Below are 18,975 nucleotides of genomic sequence, written 5' to 3'. Positions count from 1 at the left end.
CCCCAACAGCAAACAATGAACAATCCCAATCTGACAAGCACTCAAATGAAATTACAGGTACATAGCCTTTTGCGTGTTTGTAAATGAAGACAGTGATGTCTAGAAACCATAACATAAGGACAGAGAGGCTGGAAGAGGAGCAGGCAAAAAAAGACTCTGAAAATCTGTGAGCTTGCAACCAAGGGCCCTTTGGTATGCGATGGTGCACCAGCAGGTTACAGAATCACAGAATATGCTGAGTTGAAAGGGACCCACAGGGATCATTGAGTCCAACCCTTAGCCCTGCACAAGACCATCCCTGACAGTCACATGGCATGGCAACGTCAAATGAATTTACCCTGGGTCAGGGATCTGCCTTGTCACATGCCTCTAACAGTTTTGATCTGGTCTTCAGTGTTCTAAAATTGTCTTTAGATCACCTCTGGTAACAGCCTGACAGTTGAGCCAAGCTGTGCCCCAAGTGCAACAGTCAGCATGGCTTCCAGCCGCTGTGTGGCAGGGAAATTCTAGCAATACTATATATGTTATAAAAAACCCATCCATCTCACATCAGAAATGTAGTATGGGTAAGGATAAGATCAAAATTTGAGGAAGTGTCAATCCTATCAGTCCAGTTTTATTAATGGGAGCATACTGTCTTGTCCATTTGCAAGGCAGAAGAGATTCATACAAAATGACAGATCAGCCAAAGGACATAAGAAGTCCTACACTTACGTACATAAGATCTCATGTACCATCACTTCAGTCATGGTTGGCAGTGGCATTCTGTTTTAAATGTTTTACTTAATCGATAGAGTAGGAAAAATGTAGATGTGCTGGGGTCTTAAGTGTACGTATATCAGATGGAAAGTTTTATTTATCCATAGATTTTCACACAGTACTGGAGTCAGGAAGACCCTAGTACTTTTGCTATTATCTAAATGGCGTTATTAAGTTTTTACAAGACCACGTAGTTAATCATTGTTGTGCACACTGACTGTAAGTGTACATGTAAGCAAATATTTCAATAGAACACAGGGTACAACTGGAAATAGTTAATGGATCTGAGGGAGCTTAGCTAGATTTTGCAAGAAAATATTTGTCTTTGAACTTTGGAATAGGACTGTCAAGACTTTTTTTAAAATATCTGTCTAAGCCAAAAAAAGCCTATTTTCAGATGGTCATTTTGTAGTTCAACAGTGATTTCTAAAATACTTTTAAGGATACTAAAGCAAATAGCTTTCTGCTATTTGCTTCTTTTACAGCTGCACCATTTGGGCAGGTACTGTAAGCTCATCAGTGGCTGCATACATAATAATTTCTGTCATGACCATTTCTGTTATACTTTAAAAGAAAAAAGCCTGCTTTAGGTCTTTGGTAAAAGAGTGTGACCTGCTGGGGCTAGGACTGTGTGCTTTGATACAGCATATATGGAGCTGGTACAGTGGGTATGGCTTATGTTACATTTATTTTACCTGCCCTGTTTTCCTCTTCTAGATCGTGACTGGAGATTTTTTTCTCTTCAGATTGCACAGATACTTTATTTATTCTCTATCCAATTCTGTCAGCCCTTCTTAATTCTCTGGACATTTGTGGTTACCATTACAGTTTCTTTACTAAAACCTTTCTCTGGCAAGAAAGCGCAGAGGAAGAGCCTCAATCAAAAAGGCTTAGAAACATGGGAAGGCACAGAAAGAAACAATTTATGAATCTCAGCACAGAGCCCAGCATTGATTTAAGAGCTCTGTTGATGGCCCCGTTCTTATATCTCATCCTAATCAGTTTTAAGAGCTGTAGGTGATTGTCTCTCCCCATTCCCTCTTACCTAAAGCATTGTGTCTGCAGTTCACTTGTACAGCTTTCCACCCAAGCAGAGGCAAGGTGCCTGGGAAAGAGCAGGCAAGACTGCAGGACAAATGGTCAGGCTGCACTATACCAGAAAAATTAGGTATAATGCTTTGAGATGGCTGGAGAAATCAGCTTAGAGAGATGTTACCAAGACCCTGCTCAGTGCTGCTGTGTGACCAGGGCAGGACTGATGTCAAGGGTGCTTACAGAGCCTTTTGGGAATTTAAAGCAAATCTTCAAATGTATCACAGATAAATTGCAAACGCCGGTTTTCATCTGCTGGGTAAAAGAATTCCAGTGTCCAAGTTTTACTACCAGTGCTCCTGGAAGATTCCCTGACACAAAGGGTTTCGTCATGGGGCTGCTCCCACGTCTTTGAATGAACTTATTCAAAGCTGAATAAAAGGATTGCAGCCTGAGAATAACTAAGCAAATGCTTACAATGAAATAAAAATTACAAACATTGTGTGCATAAATTCAGCGTTCTTTGAAAGATACAAAGTTATTTTTCAACTGGACCTAAACCTGTAAGAAATGCCACTAAGAAAGCTATATTATATTTTGCAAATTAAGAGAACATTAAGAAAGACTGCGTATGAGACAGAAGGTGATCAAGGCCTAGCAGTAGGTCATCTAATGGGAACTGAAAAAACAGCTTAGCAAAAAAAAAAACTAGGTAGATTTCATTTCAGCAAAGAGTTAGAAATCTTAATATTTTGTTAAAAAATCAAAATTCAGCAAGCAGGATCATTATATTGCTTCTGTTGCTGCTGCTGGAATAGGAAAAGAGCATGGATTGGTGAAGAAACAAGGCTTACTTATGGTGAACACCCATGACTTTAGAGGAAGGAAGTTTGTGTACAATTTCAAGAACCCTGGTTACATATCAGTTTTGAGAAGGAAGCCATCTGACCCATTATCTACTACCAGTTGCTACCTGTGCTGTAATTTACATTTGTAATTTTTATTACCTGTATTCTTCAGAGTGATGAATGGCAGACTTTACTACAATTTTACTGCCTTGGACAACCTTATGGATCTCCTGTGGGAAAACAAGCTAATTCCAGGTAAGGGCAGCTCCCTGCCTTCACAGCTTGGTTTATCTGTATATCTTTGCCCACATTGTACAATTATTAGAAAATTATTAGAGAGTTTTTCCGAAGCTAGTTTTGATAAATATTCATTATTTGCCTACTTTCCTTTGCCTCTTGTCCATGCAAATGGAAACAGTGTCAGCAAAGCAATTAAAACAATACAAATGGTTTTACATTGCTTTCAAAGGGCAGTTTCAGATGTATGAATTTGGAAATGAGAGCTCTTGAAGAGGAGAAAACTTTGTACCTGTTGACGTGTACCTAAAAGGGCCAGAGAATCAGATGCCTGAGGTATAACCTCCCATGGATTTCTGCAAACATCTGCTGTTTAAAGTTTTCTCTGAGCCCTGCATTTATGCTGGGAATTATTAGTATTGATTACTATAGTTGTTGACAAGTAACAAATGTGAACAACCTCAAATCTAAAATATTTCTGGTGGGAACATGGAAAAACAGGAAATAAAGACCATTTAATGATGCTTCATTAACAAGTTTGTTTTGGGTAATGTGATAGCCCCTTCATTGACCAAAATGAGATACCATTCACAGAAAAAGGAGACCCAATTCCTTATGTCTTTTTTAGGATTTGAACTGATGGGGAATCCAACAAGATATTTTTTAGATTTTGAAGATAAAGAACAGGTAGTAAGATGGAGAAACTTAATTACAATTCTGGCCAACAGATACATAGGTAAGTTAAAAAAAAAAAAAAAAAGCTCTGCTATTTATACTGTTGTAATCCTTTCAGGCTACTTCAAAAAGTTCTCTCCGTGTTGTGTTCAATTTCAAGACCCTGGATTTGAGCACAGAACTGGAAAAAAAAAAAAAAAGCCAGATCAGACCATGTAATAGTAGTCCCTTTTTTTGCTGATCCATTCAGAATTAAGGGTGTGTTCTGGGTAGTATATTTGGCCTGCCTCTAAGGACTGATTGTAACTTAGTTATGTTGCTGTGATTGTAAAGCACACAGCTTGCACTAGGACAGAATAACCTGAATGCTTCTTGCATGTCAACTTCAAATATTTCTAATGAGACAGAAACCTTAACCTGAGTTAAGGGTAGGCAAGTAACCTAGCCACAGGGCTGGAATTCACCTCCCTCTCACCTTTCATCTTTTTTGAATATTGCTGCATTTCATCAAAAATGAGAGATCATTTCGAAACTACCAAATCACATTTCCCTCGTTATTTTCAATATTTTAAATACGAAAATATTTTTTTAATATTATTAAATAATATTAAATAATATTATTATTTTTAATAAGGAAGGAAATTATGTAGTTGTGGTTCTGGGTGCTGAACCTCACCTGCAGCCCTAATTGATAAGATTGTCTGGATCAATGTCTGGATCATATTGTCTGAATATGCCATTCACTGATACATGAGACCTCTCCTACAGATAGGTATGGATTGGAGCATGTTGCTAAATGGAATTTTGAAACATGGAATGAACCAGACCACCATGACTTTGACAATGTGTCTATGACAGTGAAAGGTAAGCATGGTTTGGAGCACTTAGTAGTATGGTAAAGTTAGACAGGTATGTGGGGTGAGTGGAGGGCAAACAGTGAGATAGGAGATATACTGGCAAAAAAGTGAGGTAGACAGGAGTGGTAAGGAATGTGACAGGTACCCCTACACTTAGTCTGCTAAGGTCATGTTACTGACTACACTTTATTCCCTGCCTGCACATCAATATACATACGGGGATAGTGGGACAGGGAAAATGAAACAGGAGTTACACTAAGACACAGTTCATTGGTTGGATAGAAGGTACTGTTATTGGGAATAAGGGTTGAAGGGTGGAGTGGAGGAAAACTCTCCATTGACAGCTGTGTGGTTTAGGACCCTGTCCATACAAGACCTTTGGAATAACCTTTTGAATGCAGCTGGGGTTTTGATATCTTCTCGTGTTGTCAGCGCATAGGAAAGGATAGCCCCAGTTTTTGAGGTCTTGCCACTAAATCAAATAATAGAGTTGTAACATCTCTTTGTAGTTTTAGATCCAGTTTCTGTTTTGTCATCTTTGATATATGCTTCTGCTTGGACCTTAGGGTTTCTCAACTACTACGATGCTTGCTCAGAAGGATTAAGAGCAGCCAATCCTCTTCTGAAATTTGGAGGGCCTGGGGATTCATTCCACCCCTTACCCAAGTCACCCATATGCTGGAGTCTTCTGTGTCATTGCTACAATGGGACCAACTTCTTCACAGGGGAGACTGGTGTAAGGCTGGACTACATCTCTCTCCATAAGAAGGTTAGTACAAGATTTCAGTTTAAAGCAAATTTTTCAATCAGTTAAATAAAAGTTACATTTTATTCTGATTTATGAAGCTGATGATGATGAACGTGAGTGTCCAGCCTATAGCAGGAAGCATGGCTACCTGTTCGTACAAAATTTTCAAGATATTCAGCTACAAGACTTCACTCAAAACAAATTTGCCTTTGCCTAATTCCCACGGGGAAATGACTCCTCTGTTTCTTTTCGATTTTGTATTCTAGGAGGAGCTCACGCAAACAGCACATGCTATAGTGGATGAGATAAAAATACGAATATTGTCTGGTCCACAGCTCCTCTTGAACTGGAGAACATGTTTTCAGAATATGTTTATGTCTGTAGGTTACGTCTGTTTACTACTGTTAGCTCCCTTTCACTAAGCAGATATGAAATATTGTTGCAGGGAGGTGGGAGTTCTCTCTACATCTTGCAACAAGAAGTAGAAGCAGTTCAACAAATTCAGAAGCTGTTTCCAAGGTTTTCTTCTGTTGCCATATACAATGATGAAGCAGATCCAATGGTTGGATGGTCCATTCCCCAACTCTGGCGAGCTGATGTGACTTATGCAGCTATGGTTGTAAAGGTAACAGTTCATTGTCAGTGTTGTCACAGTAATGACTCCTGATGTGTTAATGCCATTGCAAAAGAAGACTTAGAGTTAGTTTTTAAGCAGCTACTCAAACTAATAGATCCTAAAAAAGGAGCGCTTCATACTGATACACTTTGGGTTTCCCTGAAGAGTCTGTTTTTAGCAGCTGGATTTAATTTCTATTAGTTTTCTTCATCTTTCCTTAAAAAAACCAAAACCAACCCAAAACCAAACTGAGAAGCAGTCAGAGAAGTGCTAGAGACCTGAGCTGGAGAATGTGTGAGGTCCTGTATACAGTCACCCTGTTAGATCCACCTGGTAAGACCATACCCACGCATGCTGTCTCCATGATGTAATACTGCTGCTCTGATCTCACTACTGCTAGCTGTCACCTCACATGTGAGACGTTATTTCCCGTCTCCTTTGTAAGTTTATCTCATCAAGAGACATCAGGAATAATTAAGAAGTCCCTTGAGCTCTCAGCATAAGCCCATTCTTTGGCTTTGGATAATGACTGTATACGTGGGTCTTATTAATTACTGATAGTAATTACTGATAATGCTCAGAAAAGCAGCAGAAGAAGAGAATTCTCAACATTCCTCCTTCTGCAGTAATTTTACTTTGGCCCCAGAACAAGCTCAGCTCTTCGCCTGTATAGCAGTAGTTTCCACTGCAGGCCTAGTGCTTTGTGAGCCACGACCTTAGACAGCATAAAGAGTTCAAGTGCTCCTGTGCAAAGCAGTAATTCCCAAACACAGGAGCGTGTATGCCACCCAGAAAAAAGAAACATCAGCAGCTCCTGTGGAGGCAAAGGCTCCCAGTTCCTTTAGACTGCATACACACTTAGCAATCTTCTGTAAGGCAACAAGTGATTGACTACATTGCAGAGAGTGTGCGAGGACAAAACCCTTTATAATGACATGGTGATTTGAAGGGAGAAAAAAAGGCATATCCAGTGGAAAGTTAACACTTGGGTGTGTAGAAGCTGAAGCCCTCTGTTCCTTCAGGGACACAATTGTGAGACTGTTCAGTTGTCAGCCTTCTGAAGTTCTGTTTGATTCTGATACTTGGGCACAATTTGGTTAAACAGAGAGCCTGGGAATTCTGACATTTTGCAGGAAAGCAGCACAGCAACCAGTGAAATACTGTAAGAACTAATTCCAAGTTAGCACCAAGTGAGAAGAATAACTCACTGAGAAACAGAATGCAGAACCAGTACGCTAGCCACTGGTATAGTGGGTACAAAGTAATTCCAGATTTGGAGGACCATTTAGATTTAATCTAAAATCCAGATTCCTAATTAATTATTCAAGACAGAGGAGCATCACTTGTACTGCAGTAGACAAGGAAATGTATTAGTTATTGATGCAGTGTACCAGTAATAATTATTTCAGAGACTTATTACAGGCAAAACTATATAGACACTTCAGATTTTGCAGTGATTAATGTATCACCTAAAGTATAGTTTCTCCAAGAGTTGTGATAAGCAGTTTTGTTCTTCAAACTTTTCTAAAAGGCAGTTCTTTTCAGTACACTGTAAAGATTAAAAAAAAATACAGGCACTGTGTGTTGGATTTTCTCTGGGGTGAAGGTCCATTTTCTCTCTGACTTTGCAGGTCATCATCCAGCACCAAAACCTGCTCATTTCTAAAGCCAACAACACCATCAACTACACATTGCTGAGTAATGACAATGCCTTCTTGAGCTACTACCCCCATTACTTCACACAGCGGACTCTGACAGCACGTTTTCAGATGAACAACACAAAGCCACCTCATGTCCAGATGGTGCGGAAACCGGTGCTGACTGTCATGGGCTTGCTGGCACTGCTAGGTATGGTAACCACTGATTAAAGAGCACATCCTACCTAGAAGCTTCCTGCCTAAGAGGGATTGTTTCAGCTATCTCACCATTCATAAAAGCAGGATTTCTCCCACCCTTTGTTTACCAGCTGCGTTAAGAAAACGAAACTCAATTTCCTCAGAGAAATTAATAGCTCAGAAAATATTCCGGATGGTCCATTATCCATTTGATTTAACTTGCTGCTTTGTTTGTACTCGCTGTGTGCCAGCCACTCCTTTTTTATTGACTAGCACTTCCCTCTTGTAATGCAAGGGATACTTCCCATCAGGCTGCAAATGACTTTAAGAAATCCCCACAGCTGGAAGACTCATTCAGCATACTAAGGGAAGAACCTATTCCCTGTCACATCTTTACATGTTGCTTGCTGAACTGCTAAGCCTAAGAACTGCTGTAGTATGTGCATGCTCTGCTGTTGAAAAATAAACCTGACTGAATCCTGTAACTGGTAAAATAAGGTACAACTTAGCTCAGCTTACAGATCTGTGTGCTTTGACCCTTCCTATATCAGAATCTGATACAGGACTTAGTAACAGTGGTGCTTACAGAGTTGTCACATCTTTTAAAGGAGAAAAGCAGATTTTTGCGGAAGTGAAGAGCAATGGGGTTGAAAGCACTCAAAGCAGCACAATTGACGTGCTGGTGTCTGTGCACACACCGAGTGAGATGCAACCCTCAGACAGCTGGCAAGCTACCCTACTGATGTATTTAAGTGAGGATAACAAGACTTCAACCAACATCAGCACCGTCACAGTGAATGCCACCCACTTCCCCAGTCTTAGAGGTAAACAAATATCATGTAGGCCGCTCACATAATTGGTCTTTAGGATATAATATCTGCTGAAACACTTCTGCTTAGTTGCCTTTTGTTGCAAGAGTGAGTTTCTTTTGCTAACTTTTTAATCTTTTGGGCACTCCTGGATTTTCTGAGGTATCATGGTTTTCTTCTAGGAAAGGTTCTTTCCTAATGCCTACACTTTGACCCTGCCTTTAATGGCAGCTGCCAAGTGCTGCCTTTTTGGAAAGCTGTTAATCTCAGTGTCCTTGTCTGGATAATGCCAGGCAACAGTTTCCTTAATGAGATGACTCCAAGACAGCCAACATGATGATATGATTACACAGCTGATGAAGTTGCCCAGTGAGTATGTGCCGCACCTGTGCCAAAAGAGGATTTCAATTCAGATTGTGGAAGGAATTGCTTGAAACGTAAACTTAGCAAATGTAAACTGTAGAGCCTTATAAGGGTGCTAGCCATGGGACTTCCAGTGAAAGCCAGGCTCCAGTGTGCTGAAATCACTTTTGAGAAGGTAGACTGACACTTCTTCTGCTGAATTTATTCTTGTTAATCTTTAAATCCAAGTAAAGAGTTTGCTTTCTTTCATTTGTGTTCCTAAAGAGCTGGTGTATGTGACGTATTACCTGGATAACAACCAAACCAATCCCTACCTGAAGTGGAAAAACCTAGGAAGCCCTGACTTTCCTTCTCCAGAACAGTTCCAGCAAATAAGGGATGCTGAGGTATGACTATATGTATTTGCTTGAAGTGTTGTACAGGTAAAGTGTTTGTGAAAAAGACAAGAAATCAGGCCAGGTTGTCAAAATTTCCTTAGGCCACAGTCATGTACTTTTCACATACACACAAAAATGCACTTGCAGTCATTCAGAGAAATGTAGCTGATACCGTTGTGTTTATGTTATACAAGAGATTAGATGTAGATGACCAACTTCTTTGCTACTGGCCTACCCATAAACTCAAGAGGCATAGTGGCTCCTGCGGAAGTTCCACTTTCTCTCTGCTTCAGTGAGCTTTGAGGCCCTTTCTGTTTTGCCTCCCCAAGTAAGTCACATGGCCCTGTGTATGTTACAGAAGGGCCAAACTGCTGCATTAGAGAGTTGAAATGAACCCCCTCAATAATAGAAAAGAAAACAGCTCCCTGTGCAAGTTCAGAAGACTCCAGGGGCTCACAGGGAGGGCTGCAGTTTCCCCTAATCCTCAGTAGTGCTGAATGCACTGCAGAGGTAATTTAAGGAGTAAGTCCTCTCTGAGAACTCCTCTCCTCCCTGTGGATAAAAGCCATGTGGAAATTACTTACTGTGTGTGAGAATATGTCGCGTCAGCCCCCTCTCTGATAGTTTCCCTATGCATTCAAACAGACAGGTTAAAATAAAGGAGGCTACATTCATGCCCTTCAGGGCCCAGAGAGAGTAGTTGCCTTCTGACTTGAGTATGCAGTACTATGTATTCTCTTCCCAGTCACCATAGATGACTAGCACTAAGGCCTGCTGGATACTGTAGGAGCCATCAGCTCTTCCTTTAAAAGGGCAGCAGCGAGGTTTTAGATGCCCTTATCCATCTGGTGAAGCCTCATCCTCAGGGACCAGCTATGTGGCTGTTGTAGCTAGCAACAGTTTGCTCTGCACACTGTGAAGAGACAGGGGCATGGTTCGTAAAGACCTGTAGCCTAAAAGGCTACTAAAAGTGACAGAATGTGCCTGAAGGATATTTTCCAATCAACCCAGATTGTGAAATGGACAAACCCTCGTGTTTCCTGAAGAGCTGGAAAACAAGTGTGTTAGAAAAGTCTCCCAGCTTGAAGAACTTTGATGGCTCTAAGGCACTTAGCAACACCAACTCTGTTGGAAATTTAGAATCCCAAAGTAAATACACAGGCACTTTACGCTGATTTTACAGTTGGCCTTTGGGTGCTGTAATGAAAGATTGTTCACAATACTACTTTTGTCTCCACAGGACCCACTGACAGCAGGCCCATTCCCACTTCCTGAAGGTGGCATCTTGACACTGAAACAAGACTTTCCCATTCCCTCAGTCTTTCTTGTCCACATCTGTGCAAGACCCAGATCTGCTCCGGGTCAAGTATGTATTCTACTGTCAGACTCACCAAAAGAGAAACTGCTTCCTGCTTTAAATCTTACTAAGGAGAGCCAGACTAACATTTGGATCAACTATTCATTAAAAGACAGTTCTTTCCTTTGATGAGAAGGTTCTCCAAGATATAATTCAAGATAAAGCGTTACAGAGCAAGTGGTAGGAGCCATCACTGAGATAAATGGAAGTTTATCCATTGTTGGAAAATAATAATGCAGTACTAAAACCTGCAGTATCTTTTTTAAAATCTCATGATATGCCACAAGGCTTGACAACAGCTCTCCAGTTAATAATTGATAACTAAAGATAAAATGGAATTGTGGCTGTCATATATTAGACATCTGTATCTGCTCATTCAGTTCAATAGGGTGCCCAGAGCCTCTGAAGATCCTCTGCAAGGCTGACGGGTGGGAGACATAGGCTACAAAACCACAGAGCCAGGAATTTTGTTTTTTCACCTGGTCTCAATGGAAAAAAGTCGAAGCAAATAGTTAGTAAGGAAGGATGAACACAGAAACCTGATGTGGCTGATTGGTTTGTCCAGTTTTCTTACATAAGCATCTGTGTTTTGACAGGTGACTGGTGTTCGTTTGATCCCTCTCACAAAGGGGCAGGTCACTGTGCTGTGGGACGATGATCATGTAAATTCAAAGTAAGTATCTTTTAAAATAAAATGGTTACAACTGAGTTACCAATGCACTACTACCTAAGTTGTCACCAGTCTTACAGAGTGAAACAGGTTCAAAAATTAATGAATAATTGTTCCTTGAGAGATGTTGCAGTGCATTTGTCTGACAAAATGAACTGTAGGACCTGCATGCACTAACTGTGGAGAGCAACCCTGACTGGTTTGCTGCCTGACCAAAGGAATCTGCTTGTTTCTCACCAGCATTCAATGGCATTTCTGAGGGACTTGCCTTCAGCATAGCAGGCAGGAAGATCCATGGTGAAAGTTATATTATCACCAGATGCCTAGGTGGGATCTTGCACATCTCTGTAAGGGATGTGAACAGGAAGACAAACCCTGCAGTTCCTTGCTTCAGCAAGCTGGACTGGACTGGAAACTCTCTGTAGGTGAACTGCCAGAGGTGATCCAGTGTATGACTACACTTCACAAAGCACTGACTTAGTTCTTTTTCAAGCCGGTCTCCCATGACTCTTCAGCCTTGATAACCCAAGTTTGAGAGTAAAAGATGCTTAATATTTTGTGATGCTGCATATATGCAGTGTGGCGAATCAGCCTGGCTGTTCTGTGGGCTGTTGGGGCCCTGGTTATTTGTTATACTGACAATGCACGCTGTCCTACATTTGGTAGGACTGAGTCAACTGACTATTTCCTGGTTTTGGCCTTCTTGTTGAAATGGCCCCAAGACTGGTATTTGATTGCTCAACACATTGTCAGTTATATTTGCTGAGCTGTCTTTCTTTTTTTAGGTGTATAAAGACGTTTGAAGTGGAATTCTCATCAGATGGAAAAGCATACCAGCGGATTAATGCCAAAGACACAATATTCACTCTCTGGGTCTACAGTCCAGGTATGGCAAGAATATGCATATTAAGTAAACTGTCATGTTGATATTGCCACTCATGTGTGTGAAACATTGTTTAGTAACTATTGAAGGTACATAACTTTCTGGTAACATACACTCCCAACACAAATAAGAGCACATCTCTGCGTTTAGGACCACATTCTCAGTGAGAGCCTTATTCTCAAGGACAAACACTGATTGACAAATAGTCATGAGGACATTATTAGTAGTATTGCCCTGGATAAATTCCTTGTCACAGAAGCCAAAGACACCCAGCTGCAGGCCTGGGAAGGTCCCTGAGAAGCTAGGCAACCCTTTTGTAGCTGGTGTAGAAACATGCAAAAATGACCAAAAAAAAAAATGACTCACATGACCAGAGCTTGATGTTGTGCTTTTGAGAGTAAGACTCACAGCAAGGCAAGTCTGAGGTTCAGTCCTGCATGTACTGACCATGCCTTTGCCAAAATCTGTACAGTGCTCTTAGAGTAGGGCAGTAGAGCAAACTGCCTTGGTAACACTTGTTGTGTACTGCTGAGTCTGGAGGTGTTAAACTGCCTAAGGGGATAGCATCAGCACACAAATAAGTGAGAGGTCTTGCCCATCTTTCCGTAGAGGGGTTGGTTGTCTTTCATTTACCATGTTCTGATCCACCCCAGGGGAGGGTCGCACATTCCTTTTATGGCTTGGCAATCTTAAGCTATTGAGATGCTCCACTGTAAGGACAGAAGAGGTCATCTCATAAGAAAGTTTGTCCTGCCTATCTGAACATGGAGACGAGTGACACCTCTCTTTGCTGTTTCCTAGGGCTTTCTTCTTAGCCCTGACTAGCTGCTTAATTTGTAAATATTTCACTTTAGAGGGTGGTGAGTTTCATCTTTGTCAACAAGGCAAAGCTCCCAGAACATGTGGTCATTTCTCCTCAAGTACAGCCAGCATGCAATAGAAGCCTATCCAGATGAAACACCCAAGTGAAAGAAGATAGTGTTGTTTTATTTGGGTATTTTTTGGGTTTGTGGTTTGTTTTTTTTTTGTTTAACCGGATGTGATCTAGTCTGCAGCATGACTGTCTAACAGGTATTGATAATAAATACTGATGAGAGCTCTGTGAATCACAAACAGACCTCTCCTCACAGTGATACTAATAAAGAGCAATTCAGAGATGGTTTTGGCAGAAACACTAGCTCATCTTAACCCGAGAAAATCTTAACATGAGCAGGGGGTGCATAATAAAGTTCATGGCTATTATTGCAATATAAAGGCTACATAGGTAAACAAAAACTAAATCAGGGCTAAGGCAGATCTCTGAAATTAGTATTCATCATTATATTATATTACAATATTAAATACCAGTTTTATTTGTTTGTTTCAAAAACAACAAATACAAAAAAAAGACTACTCAAAAAAATCTCATGTCTCAGCAACCTTTATTGCTAGGTACTTCCTCCTCGCCCATTATTTCTAGCATCCTTTTTCTTAAAGAAAAAAAATACTAAAGCACACATAAAAATCAAGTAAATAGATAAAAACCCACCAAATTTATATTGCTTGTGGGGTCAAAGAGTCTGCTACGGAAAGCAGTTCTTTGAACTGGATCAAGGATGAAAATCAGCAGAACCACAGAACATCAACTTACCTGCCTTTAAAGTAAGTGGTGCTGCTTCCTGGGTTGAGCACAGGGGTTTTCAGTCAGCCTGTGTGCTTCTTGTTCTGCTTCTTTGTTGATCCTGTCCCCACATAACTGTTTGAAAGGCACAATTCAGGCAGAAAAGTTAAGTCAGAAAAAAGAAGGAAATTACTAGTTGTGTGTTGCAGAAGATGTCATAGTTTTCTTCCAGAGGGACTGCTGGTAAAGCAGTCCTGTAGATGTACTTGCAAATCCTAATGAGGAGGGAGGAGGTCCTTGGTGCAAGAAGGCAAAAACGCTAGTACTTGGCCATGGGGAATTTGTAATTGTTTTTAGTTAGACACGCACAGACACATTTACATACGGCGCAGAACTGATTTCCCCAGCCCATTCCACAAACCTGCATTTTACAGGAGTAGCGCCTGCTTCACATCCTCCAGGTGCCACAGGTGTCAGCGTTTCACAGTGACATTTCTAACCTTTTCATTTGCAGGAAGCTCAGTCTCCGGCTTTTACAGAGTGCGTGCCATTGACTACTGGGGGAAGGCAGGCCCGTCCTCTCTTCCCGTGGAGTATGTTGAAGCTTTCAAGTGACCCTGAAGAGTGGTGCCTGGCTTGGTGTCAGACTGGTGTATGTTCCCTGCAAATGACAAGCCCCCAGAAAAATAAACTCCTCCCAGGCTGAGGAGGGAGTATGGAAAGGATGAAGCAAGTTAGGAATGCAAGTTAGGAGCAACTGCCCCTATTAACTCTTCATAGCGCTAAAGACAGCATTATCAAACAGCCACAACTGACAACTCAACTGGTCAGAGGCTGCCATAGGACTGGGATTCAGCTTGCTAACTAGAAATTACGGGAATAAATATTTATTATTCCCTATTTTACGCTGAGCTAATGGCCAGGACAAGCAAAGATTTATAGAGGTCACAAACTGCGTCAGGAACAGGTCCATTGCTTCATTGTGTGAGTGAGGATGGCAGCAGAGACCTGATTGAGAGTAAACTGCCTGCCTTAGCTACCAGGCTGTCTTGACATAACGGTTTGATGGAAAAGTGCCCAGCAACCAAACACATCCAAAGCATGAGGTGAAGCATCCCTTCTTCCCTGCTGGTTAGTCACAGCAGGTTATTTCAGATCAGTTGCCATGTCTTCAGGTGTATGAGGTTTTTCACTCTCTCACAGAGGGGTTTCCACCCAGCTCTCTCAGCATTTGTGACTGTTCCTGGCATGCCACAACTATTTCCCATAGGCAGAGGAAGGGGTAGCAGCTCCTCCTCAGAGAGGAAGACTAAACAGAGAGCCCTAGGCTCCAAACTTCCCCGCCTTTTCTGTTTTCTCTTTTTGCCCAAGTCACCTGCTTGCACCATGGCCATGAGCCACTGCCTCTTTGTGGTGGAGGCTCTAACCCTGAAAGTCCCTCTTCCTTTCCATTGCTGTCACCATTACTGTCACCTCTCTTGGCATCCTACAGCCCTTAGAGGTGAGGTCTCCCCCCAGCACGCCTTGCCTCTCAGACTGTAAGTCACCACTCGGTTTTGGATAATCAGGAGAAAGCTAAAACACCAGTTAGAACCTTTTGTGTTTTCGTATTACAGGAGAGCACACTCTTGAATGTAGCAGGGCTGCTACTCACAACACCTAGGAAATTGACCAAGAACAGTCTGAGCTTCTGTGCTTTGCAAGGCATGTGCACAAGTGTGAGATAGCCCTAGATCATGGGCTACAGAACACTACTGGCTGTGCTTGCAGCTGCCAAACACTTTATGTAAACAGCAAAGTTCCCTGAAATTACAGGGGTGTTTTTTTACTCTCCCCTTTTCACAATTGGCACAGTTTGAGCTATGCCTCTAAAACACTTGTAGAAAGAAGGATAATGCCAGAGAAAACAGCTGGAGTGTTTTCCATAAGGGGACTGACTTTGTCACACAAACAAATCCCCTACTGCTTTCTTTGCTGACATCAGTCACCTCACCAACATAACAACAAAGACTGTGTGGAACATTGAGGTCTCAGAGAAAAAAAAACAAAAAAACAAAACCAAAACCAAAACCAACAAGTTTGCACAGTAGGAGAGAGCTGAATTACCTCAAATGCCCTCACTTTTACAGCACAGAAAAGAAGCGTATACAAAAAGCCAGTACACGCTGAGGTGTGGCCTTGTATCTCCTTACCTTCTGATTACTTGTTCATATGCTTACACCGAAAATTAGCCTTAAAAGATTAATTTTGTCACAGAATTGAGGTGAAATATTTCTTGCTTCACTAAAGCTTGAATAAGGGTCACATGTCACATTCTAATCTTCCAACTCCTTGTCCATAAGGCAGAACAGAAAAGGGCCATGGAGCCTACTGAAGGGATAACCTTCTCAGTTTTGGAAAAGTTACTGGTAAGTTCTACTTGGATGGAGATAGTAAAAATGCGTTTTCAAGTTGTTATAGCTGTCCCTAAGTGAAGAATCAGAATACACATTTAAATAAAATCTAGCAGTTAAGACATATTGTTTTGCTAGTATGAGATGGAACAACAACAACAAATTATTTAGAGAAAATTTAAGTATAGGAATTTGAGAGATTTTAGTGTGTCTGAAGCAGGAAAAGATACAAGTGCTTGAGAGGACAGCTGACCCTTTTAGAATGTCCTACCTGAGTAGCCTTCTGGTTTAAAATTTTCCCACACTGGCAATCAGAATATAGCAGTCTTTATCAAGCTAAGGACAATGCACCAGCTACAGCTGTTTGGAAAAAAAAAAGAAACATAGCTGTTTTGAAGAGTATTGATTTTATTATTCAGGGATATAGAAGAAAATATATGTAAGTGCAAACCATGAAAAATAGAAGATTTCTTCTAAAAATCTTCTTTGCTGCTATGGTATGAACTTATTCCTTTAAGGAATAAGTGTGTATAAACAATTACAGAGAGAAGATAATTTGATATTTACAGGCTTGAATGTATTTCAAACAAAGTGTAGAAGTTTCGGAATGCCCTTGTCTTTTCTCTAATTTAACGTCTGCAGAAAAACATTGTTTAATACTTGAAACTTGAGATTTCTGTAACGCTCTGTTGCTGACTCTGTCTGATATTGCTTTCAAAATTGCATGTTTAACTAATCTCCCCTGTTACCAGGCAGTGATCAGCCTCCCATCACAGTTTGAGTAACAGGTGCTTAGTAGCTCTGTAGTATCAGAACCAAAGCAAGATTGCAGAGCAGTCAGGTGTATCTCTTGCTGGCCATAAATCCAAGTAAGAAAATCTAACTGCATCTGCAAGATAGGATTATTTACCTGCACTTCAAACAAAACCTTCTGAGGGGATATAACAATTTTGCAACCATATAACAATTTTGCAACTGAAAGAATCTTTCAGCTGAGTGTTTTATTTTGTCTGATTGTGTATATGCTGCATTTGTTACCATGTTTTATGCTACCCAATAAAACCAGTTTTTAATCTTTCACATGAACCCTGTAAAAACAGGATCTGATCGTTGTGTTGTAGAAACTGCTTAAAACTCTTGTGTCAAAAACTAAATCTTGGGAATTAAAGACTGTTCTCAAGGATCGTCATGGTTTTACCCCAACCAGCAACCAAGTACCACACAGCAGCTCGCTGCCTCTACCAGCACAAGGTATAAAGGATACCTTCACTGGTGCATGTTGCAACATGACATAAAAATGAAGCGTGAAAAGAACCTTACCATAAAAAATTTCAAGGCTTAAGTAGAAACCTAAGTGCATGTAATTGCCTCAGATACCACAGCCCAGGGGAAACTGGTCGAACTCAACAGGGTATCATAGTGTCAGATCTCAGGACTCGCAGTGTCCTTGCTGGGAGGAGGCTCACTGGTGTGTGAAGGACAATATCCTTGCAGGGTCCCTCCTGCTGTTGCGCAGTCATAGATTTTCTGCAGCACTGAAGGACCTTCTGAGGACAAAACAACAGTCCTTTTAATTCGTTAACAATTTTTTTCTCTTCTCTTGTTAGTGGAAAGTTTGTGCAGGACAAAGATTATGACTTGGGACCTACACACACTTAAATAACAGAAATAGCAGGCTGTTTTTCATCAGCCAGCTCAAACAGCAGACAGAAGACTGCCTGCATCTAGATACACCCCAGATGTTTCATGTTGAACTTGATGGAATTTCAAGAGAAGTGTAAATCTTATCAGAATACACTTTTGGCTGCCTGCCCTACCCTACCTCGTCTTTTCACATTTCCTGCAGTTGTTGGAGAGAAATGGATGTGAGGTAATGCCCATCTGTTGTTAACTCACCAGATCACACGATGAGGGCCTGCTTGTGGTCCTGATGGGAATATGTTTCCCCAAGTACAAGTCACATTCCTTGGGTGTGTATAAATCTGTAGTGTATTCATCCAGAATCACCACTATGTTCCTATGAATCTGGAGGCAGAACCTTATGTGCCTGAGGGGGGATTTCACTGCCTGACTCATTTGGACAGACTACACTAAGCACAATAAGCACTTGGTCCTGCATATAAGTCATCTGTTATTGCTAGAACTCCTAGCTGCTCTGGTCATACAGTTACTACAACCATAGATATTAAAAATCCCACTTCTCTAGGACTGGTAGTATTTGTCTGAATGTTCTGTCCAAAGGCCAGGCTCCTTCAGCTAAGGGTTAGTGCTGTCTAATCAGTTGTGATACAAGTCCTAAGTTCATGCATTCCACCCCAATACTTCCTCATGGGAGAGGAGTGCAAGTGGTGAACATTCAGTCGATGCACTGACCTTGCACTTCGTCCAGCAGAAAAGGCTGATGTTTTCTCAACACTCTTAGTCTCTTTGTATGTGGGGTTTTAGCATTGCCTGCTACTGCTCCTCTGTTTCTGTCCTTAGCTTTAGATGGTAGTTCACCATCTTGTTCCCTGTCAAGGTAGTTTTTCTGAGATCTGAAGAGCAAGGAACACCTTTATTTGAAGCTGGTTGAGAGCCTTATGAGTACTGCCTGGAAATCCTGGGAGAGACAAGCTTGAGAGACTTGCCTGCAGCCCTGGAATAATGTCTCTGGTTTTGGAGAAGAGTCTTTGGTTTCTGTGTTCCTTCCAACAGATGCAGAAGATAATCATCAGCTGCTGTAGACAAGATTGTTCAAGCATCTTGCAGAAACTGTTTGATAGTGTATGCTCTGAAGGTCTTCACTCAACATCAGCCTTCTGCCACACACCTTTTGAAAGCTTCAGGGGTAGGGGCTGTTCAGCTTAATCTTACCTCTATGCTTGGTAAACATAGCTTATAAAAATTTCTGTTGTTGACAAACTGCAGGTATCACCA

General features: G+C 41.2%; 1 protein-coding gene across 2 annotated transcripts in view; it reads left to right on the top strand.

The window, feature by feature from the left end:
* The window catches only part of IDUA (iduronidase, alpha-L-), a 44,799-nt gene extending 27,654 nt beyond the window's left edge, over positions 1-17,145 (top strand). Inside the window, exons 1-13 of one of the 2 annotated variants that reach the window (XM_027653247.1) lie at positions 1,234-1,427; positions 2,812-2,894; positions 3,505-3,612; positions 4,320-4,415; positions 4,975-5,177; positions 5,602-5,781; positions 7,404-7,620; positions 8,216-8,431; positions 9,044-9,165; positions 10,397-10,522; positions 11,110-11,186; positions 11,969-12,069; positions 14,181-17,145. In XM_027653247.1, the coding sequence (XP_027509048.1) occupies positions 2,816-2,894; positions 3,505-3,612; positions 4,320-4,415; positions 4,975-5,177; positions 5,602-5,781; positions 7,404-7,620; positions 8,216-8,431; positions 9,044-9,165; positions 10,397-10,522; positions 11,110-11,186; positions 11,969-12,069; positions 14,181-14,281 (1,626 nt within the window). In that variant the 5' untranslated portion in view covers positions 1,234-1,427; positions 2,812-2,815 and the 3' untranslated portion in view covers positions 14,282-17,145. Of the gene's footprint in view, positions 1-1,233; positions 1,428-2,811; positions 2,895-3,504; positions 3,613-4,319; positions 4,416-4,974; positions 5,178-5,601; positions 5,782-7,403; positions 7,621-8,215; positions 8,432-9,043; positions 9,166-10,396; positions 10,523-11,109; positions 11,187-11,968; positions 12,070-14,180 lie in introns of those variants that run through there. The other variant, XM_027653246.1, reaches the window with a different exon arrangement.
* Positions 17,146-18,975: the final 1,830 nt, after the last annotated feature.

The sequence above is a fragment of the Corapipo altera genome, unplaced genomic scaffold (assembly GCF_003945725.1).
Source record: "Corapipo altera isolate COAL_440 unplaced genomic scaffold, ASM394572v1 61305, whole genome shotgun sequence".
Lineage (NCBI taxonomy): Eukaryota > Metazoa > Chordata > Aves > Passeriformes > Pipridae > Corapipo > Corapipo altera.
The sequence above is the reverse complement of the archived record's forward strand: the minus strand, read 5'-3'. Positions and strand labels throughout refer to the sequence as shown.